The following is a 15,130-nucleotide window of genomic DNA, read 5'->3' as shown; positions in this document are numbered from 1 at the left end:
CAGCCAACTGACAGGCTGTCCCCTGTACAGCGCTGCCCTAGATCACAGCGCTGTACAACTGTAAACTGCTGTTTTTGTTTTTTTAACAGTCTGTCAGCTCCGATCGTGGCTGGCAGGCTGTTCACGGACCCCACTGTGTATCTTGGCAGGGAACGCGCACATAAGAGCAGGCATTCCCTACTAATCCCCGCCTCCAGGACCTGACGCCAATCGGCATTAGGCGGTCCTGGGGTAGCCACTCTGTGGCCGCCCATCGGCGTGAGACGGTCGTAGAGAGGTTAATAAATTGACAATCTACTCTATACCTCTACATTTTTATAAAAATTGATCAGAAAAATCCACCACTCTAGGGGCTTGATTCACTAAGACAAATATCACCCCTTATCAAAGTTAACACGACTTATCAAAGTTAACACGCCTTATAAGAGTAGCATAGTGAGCGCTACAAACGTATTCCTGCTAATTGGCAACCCCACTTGTCCTGCCCTGAGCCCCTGTGGGTTCGTAGCACTCGCTATGCTACTCTGATAAGGTGTGTTAACTTTGATAAGACATGCTATTTGTCTTAGTAAATTAAGCCCTAGATCAACTAATATAAAACAAGGCAAAATCAATTAGATGTCTTGCTCGAATGGAAAAAAAAAAAAAAAGCTTCAGATTTTTGAGGACAACCGATGTTTTTAAATTTGTAATAATTGTCATAAGATTGGATCATTTTATTGTATCATTTGTGCTCAACTTTCGCTCAGGTTATAGTGTTAGACATATCAAGGGGTTCATGGTTTATGTTGGGAGAGGTTGGTGGTAAACAAACTTTGTGGGGTGAGATAACATTAGGAATGTTTGGCAGGGAAGGGGGGGTTGTGTGAGGGTAGGGCACTGGGGTAACTAAAGAATGCACCTCTCACCAAGAATGCTGTTGAACAGTTTTAAAGAGCTTTCTGATTGCAGCACTTTCAAGTGTGTTTTGAAAAGCTCTTGGACAATGAAATCCTATGGGCTGTTCTACACCAAATTGCTCCAACATCACTAGTGCTTTTTGGTGTGAAATAGTCATCATTTGCTGGCAGTGTCATGAGCCCTTGAGCTCTGTACCACAACAAACAGGTGCAAAGCTGTCAGTGCCTCGACACAACATACTATTTGCCACTCCTTCAGTGTATGCAGGGCCGGTTTAAGGGGCTCCAGGACCTTTCTTCTCTGCCCCGGGGCCCTTGTGTGAAGTCGCAACAGTAATTAACCTATCCCAGCGGGTGGCGGCTACACAGTCCGGGGCACTCTCTCTCCACGCAGTCCTCCTCCTTCTCTATGACCCGGCGCGTGTTATGTGTAAAGGTTAATTAGGATAGGTTAATTACTGTTGCAGCTTCACACAAGGGCCCCGGGGAGCAGTGTGAGCAGGGGGAGCAGGCATAATTTAGCAGGGTCGGTGGCTCGAGGCCCCTGCAGAGGTCGGGGGCCCCGGGGCAGTTGCCCCCTTTGCCTCTATTGTAGCGCTGGCCCTGAGTGTATGCAGTGGATGGGAATAGCTGGTAGTTTCACGGCTTTGTGATCAATTTTTTGTGTTTGCAAGGAGGTGTTTTGTTTTTCTTGTTTTTTTTTTTTTTTGTTTTGTTTTGTTTTACAATCATCTGTCTCTTGAATTTGTCTAAGGAAAATAATCTAGCTGCTGTTTGGCCTAAATGCCTTGGTTAGTGATTTACTGAAGGAGTAATGTTTTTGCTTGTGTGTTTACAATCTATACTTACTTCCAAATAATTTTCAAAGCAGGGACATCCAAGTGGGTAGATTCCCTATAGTGCACATTAATACTTAAAACACAGCAAAACACCTTCAGGTCTGCATTTCTTGAAAGACAAGAATACATGAGGGGGCTACTTATTTCTTGCAGATCTAAGTATAGCTGTGTCATAACTAAACCTAGTACACTATAAAGAGGTGCTGAGGTGCTCTGAGAGAAAGCGAAAAATGTGCCTCATTTGTTGGTTCTTGCTTTATATATAGCATAGTATTTTATTTAATTAGTATTATTATTGTTGTTGTTGTTATTATTATTATTATTATTCTAAAGTACATTTGTTTCTTTGTGCCCCAAAATTACTTTAAAAAATGCATGCTCAAACATGCTAAATCAACATATCACTGATTTAGCATTTTGAAGAGATTTTTGAGACCTTTGCTTCTTGTTGTTTACATGATGTTTATGCATCAGTAAATGACGGCCGCGGCACTCATCTTTTGAACACTGTCAGATGAATGGACAGCCATTGATGTTGATTGTTTACCGTCATTTGTGCAAATATCGCACTTTGATACTGATTTTCCCTGTCATCTGCCAAGCAACAGGTTGCTTCCAGTATGGTTTACCGCCATGCTTCCATGTCCCCCTGCAGGGGTCAAAACTGCATGCACCAAGCTACCTTTTACTAGCTTATAGAGCAGTGCTCCCTACAAAACCCCCATTACATCTGATAGGAAAGGAAAAGAAAAACATGGATTGCACAAAATAGAAACCAGAACTGATGTGTAGATATAAAGACACAGATATTCATTTCAGATGACAGGTATGTCAATAATGGTCAGCAGTTGGGGATTGGAGGTCACAACAAGGGGCTATAGAGGGAAACTGAGCTAATCTGCCTTGTACATGTTGCTGTGAGTACATGGGTGTAGCAGGGCATAAATGGATGATAATTGCATTACTGATCAGGAGGCATTTTGGAATTGATGTAGCATATTTTTGTATACTTGTCCTTTTCAGCATATTGAAACTGTACGTTTATATCTACTATAAGCAATGAAGCCAGATAGGGGAAAAGTAGCCAATAGCGTAATAAGAACTTAGTGGGCTAGACTTATAGTAAGCTGAAAAATTGGTCTAATTTTACTAGTGAGAAGTATCAGTTTTAGCTGCAATTACATATTCCATTCAAGTGAACCAATTTGAAGGATCACTATTGGAAAAATGGTAAAATTTAAAATACATGCATATCAAATGTACTTTTCTTCCAAAGTAAAATGCACCATGAATTACTTTTATCCTATGTTGCTGTCACTTACAGTAGGCAGTAAAAATCTGACAGATCTGACAGATTTTAGACTAATTCATCTCTTCATGCTCAGTATTACATTTATTTTTTTACAAAAGCAGTCCCTGGAAAGGATCTACACAAAAATGCCTCCCTACTCAATTGAACACTATTTTGGCAGTTGGACCAAACAACTGTCTACCAGTAAGTGCTTTTGTGAATAAAAAATACCTGAGAATGCCCAATGAGGAGATGGACTAATCCAAAACCTGTCAGATCTACATTACTTTTTGTTGCCTTTTGTAATTGACAGAGACATAGGAAAAACATAATGTATAGTGCATTTGAATATGAGCGAAATCTACATTTTATATATATGTATTTTAAATTTTACAATGTTTCATGAACGTTGTTTTTCATGAACGTTCAACCTACTATCACAAAAAATGGCGTAGCAGAGCAGCATTCAAACAGTTAAACACAGCACTTTGTTCTGTGTGGCAAGCTCCTTCAGCTTGTGATCCACATCCGCAAAGGTGATAACATCTTTTGTTTACATTCCTCTTTTTGTTTCAACTAGTTACAGCGAGCCACGAAACTGAAACGGAACTGTTTTGAGCTGACAAGCAGAGACAGATGAGAATTTTTCACTAAATAGCTACTGTATTTATATATTAAAATCTATGAATAAAATGAAATGGCAGCTTTCAGAGCAAATAAACTGTACTTTGAGACCTTGTAATTTGTAAGCAGGCAATATTACTTGTGCACAAAAGCAAATATGGTAACTGTATGGGTAATAAAAAGTAGGAAAATACATTTTATTGAATATTCTGTCAGAGTTTTATTCCACCTTAAGGTACTGATGATCAAACACTGCTCACTGGTGACTAAAATATGAATGTCCATTTATAAATACAATGATTTAAAACTGGTGATAATATTTTTAAAAATATATATACAGTATATTACATAATATATACATATAGTTGTTGGATTTCCTTACAACCCTAATGTTGGGTGCTCTACACAGCATTCAGTTATCCTTTGTCAGACAGGGAAGTGGCAGTGGCTTAGTACTTGATGTCTGAAGGAAAACTCCCAGCTAGCTGCTTAGACATCTGAGCAGTCTTTAGTCTCGAGTGAATGCTAATAAAAAGGGTGACAGATTTACACAGACCTCCTGAAAGATAAATGCACACATCCTCAGAAAATGAGAGCTGTTTTGCTTTTCTCCTTTTCCCTTCCCAAAGCCCGGGAGCGATGTTTTATTTTGGGATTTCTGTCGTTCCAGGTATTTTGGAAATATTTGCTGTGTCTCAGGGGATTGTGGGAATAAGAGGAGTTTTCAGCAACTCATTTCTAGCCATGTCAAAAAAGGGAAGGCTTCACGCATCTGTAAGTAACAATTTACACTACGTAAATATTGCATTCATTATTTCATGCATTTGTCTTTTAATTGCCGGCATACTGTTTATTAATATAAATGTTACCGGTATTTTCAGAAAGTAATCAGCATCTGTCTATTAAGCAAAATAAAAAGTTGACTGTTCAGCAATAAATCTCTGTGGAATTGTGGTGGAATAATTCTTTCCTTCCTCTACTATTATTATTTTCTATGAGTTAATCTTCAAGACTTCAGTTTCAATTAGTATGTAACAGAAAATTTCTTTCACCTTTCCTTCTGGGGAAAAGCAGTAAAGTGTTGTACCGTGTTAGCCATGGGGAAAAAAAATGGCACAAACTTTGTTTAAACCAGTTGTTCCAATTACAGACACTCTTACATGTTGCAAAAGCCAACTTGCCTCAGTGATATATGCATTTTAAAGCCTTGTACACACACTAGATTAAAGTAATTTGAAATGTCCGACGAACTACAGATATAGGCATATCAGACAACAATCACTGTAAAAAATGCAGCCAAATGACAACAATGAGCAACTGATATCAGGCATACTGCTCGATCCAACTGGCAGGTCAACTGGCAGATATCGTGCAGTCATTTGGAATACCGCTATGTGAGGACAATGTCATTTAAAAGACTTGTAATTTATTTTTGCCGTGGTAATGTCTTTTGTGCAATGTCGCTTGTTTGTTTGTGGCGACTTTAATCTAGCATGTGTAAGGACCTTAAAGTGGACACAAATTAAAAATACAAGGTTTCAGAAATAAAATCTATTTTCTAAATTATACTAATAAATAGCAGTCTTTTTTCAGCTGCATGATGACAAATATAAAATATTTTACATTTATTGGAGGAACTCCTCCCTTCCTTTCATATTGCCGGGACAGAATCCGGCAAACTGGTAGAGTAGATGGTGTCCAGCAAAGGAGGAATTGCTAATGGCTGCCACATGTATAACCCTAGTTATGAAAAGAGAAGGGTGAAAAGCATGCACTGAAATGCTCATAGGCTTGAAGGAGTGTTCATTTATCTTTGTATATGTCAGAGTGGTGCAACTAAATATTTTGAAATAAATAAATGTTTGGTTTGGGTCCGCTTTAACTACTTCAGCCTTCAGTCATTTTTCACCTTATGCATCCGAGCAATTTTCACCTCCTATTCATTCGCCAATAACTTTATCACTACTTATCACAATAAATGGATCTATATCTTGTTTTTTTCCACCACTAATTAGGCTCTCTTTGGTTGGTACACTTTGCTCAGAATTATTTTTTTCTAAATGCATTTTAACGGGAATATTATGAAAAAAATGGAAAAGAATTATTTCTCAGTTTCCGGCCATTATAGCTTTAAAATAATACACGCTACCATAATTAAAACCCACGTATTTTATTTGCCCATGTCTCCCGGTTATTACACAATTTAAATTATGTCCCTATCACAATGTATGGCACCAATATTTTATTTGGAAATAAAGGTGCATTTTTACAGTTTTGCATCCATCACTATTTACAAGCTTATAATTTGAAAAAATAATAGTAATATTCCCTTTTCACATGCATATTTAAAAAGTTCAGACCCTTAGGTAACTATATGTTTTGTTTTGTTTTTGTTTTTTTATTATAATTTTTTTTTATCAAAACATTTATTTGGGTATTTTTTGGTAAACAATTAATTGTAAATGTAATAAATTGTATTTATTAAAAAAAAAAGTATGTAAGCAAGCTCTCTCACTTACCAGAAGTGAAGGGAGGACAGGAAACTTTTTTCTTTCTTTAGAAAGATTGGGGCTTCTAAAAGAACCCCATCGGTCTTTCTAATGGGGACTTTGATCAATGAATGGGAACTGTGTTTTCATTCATTGATCACCGAACTAATGAGCGGCGGCACAGGAGCATGCGGGAGTGCGTGGCTACGCACTCCTCCAGCTGGCTCCCATGGCTGGGAGCATTCTGCGCCTGCACAGCGGTACTGCACAGGTGCAGGACTTACCCAGCGACAGGAGCATGGCGAGCGTGCATGTGCAGCTGGGCCACACATGCGCAGTATGCCCGACTGGAGCATCTAGGAGGCTTTGGACTGCAGCGAGGGAGCGATCTGCGCAGAGGGGGCTGGAGGAAGCCCCAGGTATGTATAAAACTTTTCATCCCCCTCGTCTCAAGTTTACTTTAACACCACAAAAGCTGTATGATCCTGCCTTTCTGCTACTACACCTGCCTATTTTGTTTCATGTCATCATGCCCAGTTTTTCCATAAGTAGCGTGATCACACAACCCCAGTGGTGAAGTACTAGCACTATATGCCGCCTAGTGCTGACTAGCTTCACATGCAGTCAATTCTTTACAGTTTGGGTGGGCCCACCAGTTAAATCATTTTTTTTTTATCCTGAAAGAAATGGGAAGAGTTTTTCATTAAACATCAGGCCTGGAAACTAGTTGAAAGGGTGCCAGGTTTCCATCCCAGTAAAGGGAGCAGCACTAGAGACATCTATATTTTAAAAGACAAGTATACTGTAGGTCGTCCACATTCTAGTAAAATCAAAAAGACAGTGAATATCAACAAATTTCATTTTGATTGTGTTACTGGAGTAATGGTAGTTAAACTGTTAAATTGATTCCATGAAACACAATGGCTTAATCCATCTAGAAACAAATAGAGCATGATTTTTGAAACACTGTAAATCTTTAAAGACTATAGTAACTAATCACACTCTACATTGTAGTCCAGAAATCTGTGTTCTTATGGGATAATCTTTACCTTAGATAGTCATTGCTATATATTATGTCTGTCATGGCATAATTTCCAAAGCGACACCAATAATGTTTAGAAATACCCATAATAGGTTTCACATTCACATGGAATGGAACTACAAACGTCTCATCTACTGCCAAGCTTGACCTTTCCAAATTGCATTTGTGCTATTATTCTAAAATGTTAAATATATGTAAACATATACAGATAAAAAGAACAATTCTTCCAGAGTAAAATGTGCCATAAGTTACTTTTCTCCTATGTTGCTGTCACTTACAGTAAGTAGTAGAAATCTGATACAACTGACAGGTTTTGAAACAGCCCTTCTCTTCATGGGGGATTCTTAGGGTTCTCTTTATTTTAAAAAGAACTTAGTCCAACTGCCCAAAAAGTGTGCAGCGAGGCTGGCAAACATTTTTGTATAAATCTTTTTCAAGTAGTGTCTTTATAAAGAATAAAGGATAGGCTGAGAGTCCCATATGGAGAGATGGACTAGCCCAAAATCTGTTGGTAATGTCAGATTACTACTACGTACTGTAAGGGACAGCGCCATAGGAGAAAAGTAATTTATAGCTCATTTTACTCTGGGAGAAACATGCTTCTTATTTGTATGTGTTTACATATATTTTAAAATTTTAAGATTTTCACGACAGTAGTTCTTTAAGTGTCTTTGAAATACATTGTACTCTTGGTTACATAAATATTATTAAATTATTATTATTCGTAGTATTATTATTTTCCACTGGAAAATGCAGGAAAACCTAATTCTTTGGACATGACAAGTTCTCTGCTCTGGAAACAGATCTAAATAATAAAAATTGAGGTGACCACTGCATAATTGGCTTTATAAGTTGTTCGTTGTGACATTCACTATGTTAATGTCCCACACCATTGTTACAGATCTATACTAGGGTTGGTAGAGGTGAACTTGGAGCAATTGATTTTGCCATAACTACTTCCTGTGGAAATATATTCCAAATTGTAATCACTCTTACTGTAAATCCTTTCCTAAATAACTGGCTATTTTTTTTCCTCCATGCTCATATCATGCTTTGCACAAGCCTATGGACAAAAAGCTTGCTCTCTGATGTATTTATACATGTTCATTTATCTAACCTTTCCTGGTAAGTGAGACCTTTCAGCCCCTCTAATCAATTGTGTTGCTCATCTCTGCACCTGCCCTAAAACGGCATTTTTTTTCCTGTAATGTGCCCAGAATTGAATTCCATATTCCAGATGTGGCCTTACTAGAGAGTTAAACAGGAGCGATATTAGGCTAGCATAGCAAGTTTTTGTAACGATCGGTGAAGCACAGAGAGGATCTGATTACCAGTGATCTGCAGAATCAATGGGAATACAGATGTATACCAGATTATACGTGATCTGCAGTATCACTGATAATCCGATATACTAGCTAACCTCTGTTCACCTGAGTAGAGTGTAGTGTTTTGGTGTAACAGTAACACTTAGAGGACAGGGCCTCAGTACAGTAAGGCGTACTGTACAGATTCCTTCCGCAAACCTGAGCTCTCCAAGGCGGGAGGAGTCAGGCTGCCAGCGGGAAGGATATACTGAAAGTAACCCTCTGGCGGAAGGGTCACTTAACAGAACGAGGAACCGCCTCTAACAGTAAGGTCGGTTCTCGAGGTCGGACAAGCCAGGTCGTACACACACGGACAGATAAAGTACAAGATCAGGAGGCAAAGGCGGAGTCAAAGTACAGGCAAGGTTCAGCAACGGGGTATCAGATATATCGGGGTACAAAATCAGGAGGCAGAAACAGAGTCAAGGAACGAGCCGGGGTTCGGCAACAGAGTATCAGAAATATGGAGGTACAAGATCAGAGTTCAGGAGGATAGTCAAAGCAGGCAAAAGTCATAACATATAATCACAATCAAACTAGTACTTTAGCTATCAACAGAATCTAGCTAAGTGTAGGATTACAGCTCCAGCTGGTCCCGGCACACTTGCGGATCTGACTACGGATCTGGGTGCTCCCACATATGTGATCGCACGCCAGACAAAGAGCAAGTGAACAACCAGCAGTATATATACTCTAGGACCTTTCCAGGACCTCCCTAATTGCTGGTCCAATGAGAGCAGTGGAATTTGTCAGCTGACCCAGCTGGTCAGCCGACACCCTTCTAACTGCTATTTAAACTCTGCCTCTGTGCTCGCGCGCGTGTAAGTCTGAATCTTGGTGGACTATCAGTCCCAGCCACACCAGTACTGTCATGCAATGTATCTAGTGCGGGGGCCGCCTCTGATGCGGATTCCGCCGTTACCAATGCGGATTCCGCCGCACTGCCTATGCGGCATGCGGTGTTTTTTCCGCGTTGTGACGCCATGCTGGACGCGGAAACAGCCGCCTAACCTCGAGAGATGGCGGCCTTTCCGCGTTTCCTTACAGTTTTTATTTACCTTTTAATGTATCCAAAAATTTTATTTGCTTTAGCTGCATTGGCTTGGCAGTGAATGTGATTATTTAACTTATTGTTGCTGTTGACCAGTACTCCTAAGTCCTCCTCCAAGTTTGATGTACCCATCAGTATACCGTTTATTTTGTATAGTGTGAGACCGTTGGCATGACCAAAATGCATGACATTTTTCAACATTCAATTGAATCTGCTATTTATTTGCCCATATAGCCATTTTATCCAGATCCTTCTGCAATATGTCACTATCATCCTGATTGTTGATAATTCTGCACAATTTTGTATCATCTGCAAAAATAGCAACATTACTTTTCTTCTTCATCTACTAGGTCATTGATAGATAAATTGAAATGTATTAACCCCTATGTGGCCCCACTGCTAACAGTAACCAATTTTGAATATGATCTATTGACCACAATTCTTTGCTTTCTATCCATTAGCCAGTTCCCTATCCATGCCCACAGACTCTTTCCCAGCCCTGGCATCCTCAACTTTTGCACCAGACTGTTGTGGGGAACAGTATCAAAGGCATTTGCAAAGTCCAAGTATATCCCCTCTACAGCATTACCAATATCCACACTAGCATTCACCACCTCATAAAAGCTGAGCATGTTAGTCAAACAAGACCTGTCCTTAGTAAACCCATGATGATGCTGAGAAATATGATTATTCTCTGCTATGAAGTCTTGTATAGCATCTCTTAGCAACCCCTCAAATAGTTTACACACAACTGATGTTAAGCTTACAGGTCTATAATTACTTGGATCTGATCTTTTGCCCTTGTGCTATGGAGCTCCTCTAGGTTGCTTCACCTTCAAATTCAGGCATTAGAACCAACTAAAAACTCCTGGAGTCAGTCCTAATTTGGACTGGAACATTACTTTCTACTTGCTCGGTAGGACATAGGGATTGAGAATGACCATGTGAGTGGAAGGAAACACATATACAATAGCACCAAAGAATTGAGGTTTTGGCAATAACTGGGAAGAATCAAAGTCTACAGAGGTAGCATTAAAAAACAGATGGCACATTTTAGTGTGTGTTGTGTAATACAGTGTCCCGCTTTGTTTTTTTTTTTTTTTAACAAATGCTATAAGTTTTATGCATAGTCATTCCAGACACAAAGATCAAAAGGATGCACAAGGTACAACAGCAAAGGTTCATCACTGACTATTTTAGACTTCTTCACAAAAATTAACAACAGATACAGCAGTCTAAACACTAGTGCAGGCTTTCTCAACCAGGGTTCCTTGAGTACTCTGCAGGGGTTCCTTGGCATTTTCCCCCATCGTGGGGGAAGTATAATAGAGCACACTATAATAGGTGGTACTGTAACAAGAAGCAATAAATTGGGGGGTCAGGAGACAGTATAATTAGTGACAGTGTAATAGGGGTAGTGAAATAAACAGCCACACATACTTTCAAAGACCATGCCTCCTGCAAAATAAATGCAGGGGTTCCTTGAGATCAAAAAATGTTTGCAGGGGTTCCTTGAGATCCAAAAGTTATTTGTAGGGTTCCTCCAGGGTAGAAAGGTTGAGAAAGGCTGCACTAGTGGATTACTTTATAACCAAAACCCTATCCTCCTTTCTCAAATAAGCAAACTTAACACACCGTGATTATGAAAGACAGGCATTATTTTAGTAAAGTCTGCGGCGGCCATCTTTAGTGGAGCTCAAATATTTTTATTGGGTTAAACAATAACATAACCATATGGCATTAACATTTCAATCAAATTATAAACCACCACTTTTGGAAACTTGTAAACCATGAAAAAAAACGATATTATTGAAGTCCTCATACAAATGTCAGCCCATCAGGGTGACATTACCCATTGCATTTTCCTATCTGAATAGATAAAACATCCCCAATAAAAATGTTTTAACTAGTGCCAAAAGGGCAGGTGGGAGGGGAGCTCCTTCCTTGTTGCTGTGACCTCTGGTGTCATCTGCCACCTACTTTATATGGGGTTTTGCTGGCGGCCACTGGCTGTTTCAAAAATGCCTGCCAAAGTTGCAGCTATTAGAGTGGCTATTGGAATTTATCTACAGATACTGGGGGAGAAATTCCCACAGACATCAGTAAAACAGAGTACTAAGCCAAGACTCGATCCACCCAACATGTGTGAATGTATTAACTCCTTAGGCATTTCCATGAGTGGCCTTGTCTTATTCCTGTGGCCCCTTTCATAATGTCAAATACATCCTCCTTGTCAGTCTGCTGAGCTGAGATGACCGCTACCGTGTTTCCCCCTGTGGCATGCAGCAGGACACCTTTTGCTTATTCTTCTGCTACTCCATCTTTATAGGACAGAACAGGCAGCTTGGCAGGGAGCTGAGTAAGAATGTCTCTATATGCATCATTAGCTAACTTCACAAAAGATCATTTCAGGAGAGGTAGCTAACTTGCGTAAATAGCTTTACAGTGTACAGTACAGCCCCAGGAATGTCTTATGACTCTCCTGCTCTATCTTCCAAGGGAATGAACATGCAGGCTCAGTCAATCAGTCTGGAGGGTGAGCAAACCTCAATATTGAGGTTTAAGTCTGTAGTTGCACAACTGAGATCCCCATATGTTGGGGCTTCATCAGATTTCTGGAACTCAGGTTCATTTTATCTTATGAACTCAAGTAGCTTGCGCCAAGACCCATGATATTTATCTGGTATGCCACTTTTAATAGTACACATGATGTCATGTCCAATCAATTAAACATACTGTTCCAGCTCTGTATTCGTATCAAAGACTAATTAAAAGGCTCATATCACATGTTTTGTCTTACACTGCCTACATTTCACAACATAAGGAAGGCAGCAAATACTGCTGTTCTTTAATGGTTAGCTGTGAATTTGCAAACCTCCTGGGTAGGATTAGTAATGGACAGGTGGCTGCAGCGTCTTTAGAAGGAAGCTTACCGCATGGCAGTTGCCTTAAGACAACAAATACATGATTTATAGTGACAAAAAGTGATACAGAATATATGGAGGATTTATCTAGTATAAAATCAGCAAATACCTCAATGTTTTTCCTGCTGTTAAACAGCATGCTCTGCAAAATTCTTGTCTGTATTGTAAACATTGCTTAGCGCTATCCAACACTGTCAATCTCCAGTGTGAAATTGGATCCTATTCAGTCAATTCATCTTGATACTGAAACTGTGGGCTCAGCTTTTTAAAAATCAATTAAAATTCAATTTTAATCTATTATTGCATAATCCATCTCCTATGCTCCAAAACAGTCAAATAACTGTATATCCCCATAAAAGTAAACCTACATTAGGGCTACATTTTGGGCCATAGTGACCCTAAACACTGAAAAGTGGTTCTTCCTTTAAATGTTAGCCCCCATAGCTGCTTCCAGCCAAGATAACACTTAATGCAGTGGCTCAGGTCTCTCCATGTGGATTTTCCCATTTCCCTGCCGGTGCTGCTTGTCAGTCTCTGACCTGTTTATACTCGATTCAGCAATGACGCCACTAGAACCTTTGATATCATGATACAGTATCTTGCATCTAGAGACACGCTGACAGACGTTCTATATAGTTAAATGAGTGGAACCTCAATAGTAATACAAAATTTCAAGGACTGCAAGATCCAGATGGTGACCATTTTGGAAAAGTGATCCTCATGATCTTCCTAGCCTCTCTGTTTTATATTTTCTCACAAGATTGTTAGGTATCTAATCTCTCAATGCTTAACATCTCTTATTAGGGAATATTTGATCTTTCATAATGTGTACATATACTTGTTTCTGATCTGTCCGTTCTTGGTTTTGTGTACTTTCTATGAATTAAGAAAAAACGAAATTCCAGGTGAAAGAAATAGTTCTCAATAGTGTGGAAAGGTGTTAAAACTTCTTTTGGATTTTTACTGTTCTCTGTATGATTTGCCATCAAGTTCTATCCTTGCAAACTTCATAATTAAATATTGTACTCTCACGGGCACTGGAACAGGAAATGAATGGTGGTAATGAAAACTTGATGATGTGTTCAAACTCTTCTCTACTCTTTACTCTACCCAGTCTATACTAAAATGACTCATTCATAGAGGTAAACTGTGGTAATTCTCACTTGAACCTTCCTGTATTTAATCCTTATCCTAACCCAGTGGTGTAGCTTAGGAGCTAGGGGCCCCGGTGCGAGTTATACATGGGGCCCCCCCCCCCCCAGCACTTTATACTTAACAATTGATACGGCGCACCAAAACCTGCCAAGGACAACCACAGTGTCAGAGGTTCAAGAAGGGAATGGGGAGCAGCTTGTTAATGATTATTGTCATTCAAAGCATCTATAGAAGTGATTATTACAAGCATAGGACCAGTAAAGAGCTAATACTGCAGTTGAGGGAGGGCCTCTCTGGCCCAAGGGTCCCGATGCGGTGGCTACCGCTGCACCCCCTATTGCTACGCCACAGCCCTAACCTTCCCCATCTATGTCCAACACTAACCCCCTCCACCTACTCTTAACCCTAACCACCACCCCACCACCACCACTCACTCCTTATACTAGCCCTCCTCCACTCACTTCTCATGCTAGCCCTCCCCTATCTATGACCAACACTAACCTTCCCCCATCTATTGTTATTATTGCTTTATAAAGGCGCCAACATATTCCATGGTGCTGTTGGCTTATGCTGTTGTATCTAAGCCTAACACTAACAACCCCCACCTACTCCTATTCCTAGCCACCCCCCCTACTCACTCCATATACTAGCCCTCCCCACTCACTCCTGACATTAACCCTCCCCTTTCTATTCCTAACTCTGATCTCCCCTATCCATGTGTAAAACTAACCACCACTACAAATAGCGAGTGCCTCTGGACCCCAATAAAATAGCGGGCAATGGGTCCACCTGATTTACAAACTGCAGTTACAGGAAATGTGGGCGTCAAGTCCACCCTACAAACTGTGACCTACAGCGTCCGAATGTCCTGTTATAGCCATATCTGGGGGCACCAAAACTTCCCTGATAATGCATGACAATTAGAGATAGCTAAAAATGTGCCAATAATTCTAGCTTGCAGGCAAATTATATGCATTTTGGTATTGAGCCAAGCAAATGCACTTTCTGGCAATTCCAAGCTGCAAAAACCGTGCATTCAATTTATGTCTAGTTGACCATTTCTAGGGGCAATGTTCATTCCAGAGTGTGGAATGATTTTGTCTTTGGTTCCAGTCTCCGTTAATTAAAATGTTTTATGCCTTTTCAGTGATAGTACGATTAGGAAGGTAAGCAACAAGAGCATCCACCGATGTGAAATAAATATAATTCAATACATTTTGATAATGAATAATGACAGAAGGCACGGGTGCTTGGACGTATGCGGCTCCTGCCCTGTACACCTACACAACTACTCCCAACCACACATAGTTGTGATTATGGAACAATGCTACATGAAGCACTGCAAAGAAATTTGGAAATCAGGGCCACAGAGTGTGAGACTGTTTATCATTTTGGAGAAGTCATTGTTTCATTAAGACATAGGTCTCCTGGAGCTTGCAAGAACAGTGTCAT

The 15,130-nt window shown here is 39.9% G+C and overlaps 1 protein-coding gene across 2 annotated transcripts in view; it reads left to right on the top strand.

The window, feature by feature from the left end:
• Nucleotides 1-15,130, top strand: part of FGF5 (fibroblast growth factor 5) — a 68,402-nt gene that overhangs the window by 33,955 nt on the left and 19,317 nt on the right. For both annotated transcript variants that reach the window (XM_068271141.1, XM_068271142.1), the window contains exon 2: nt 4,324-4,427. In XM_068271141.1, the coding sequence (XP_068127242.1) occupies nt 4,324-4,427 (104 nt within the window). The remainder of the gene's footprint in view (nt 1-4,323; nt 4,428-15,130) is intronic.

This window comes from Hyperolius riggenbachi, chromosome 1, assembly GCF_040937935.1.
Source record: "Hyperolius riggenbachi isolate aHypRig1 chromosome 1, aHypRig1.pri, whole genome shotgun sequence".
NCBI classification, from domain to species: Eukaryota; Metazoa; Chordata; class Amphibia; order Anura; family Hyperoliidae; genus Hyperolius; species Hyperolius riggenbachi.
The sequence above is the reverse complement of the archived record's forward strand: the minus strand, read 5'-3'. Positions and strand labels throughout refer to the sequence as shown.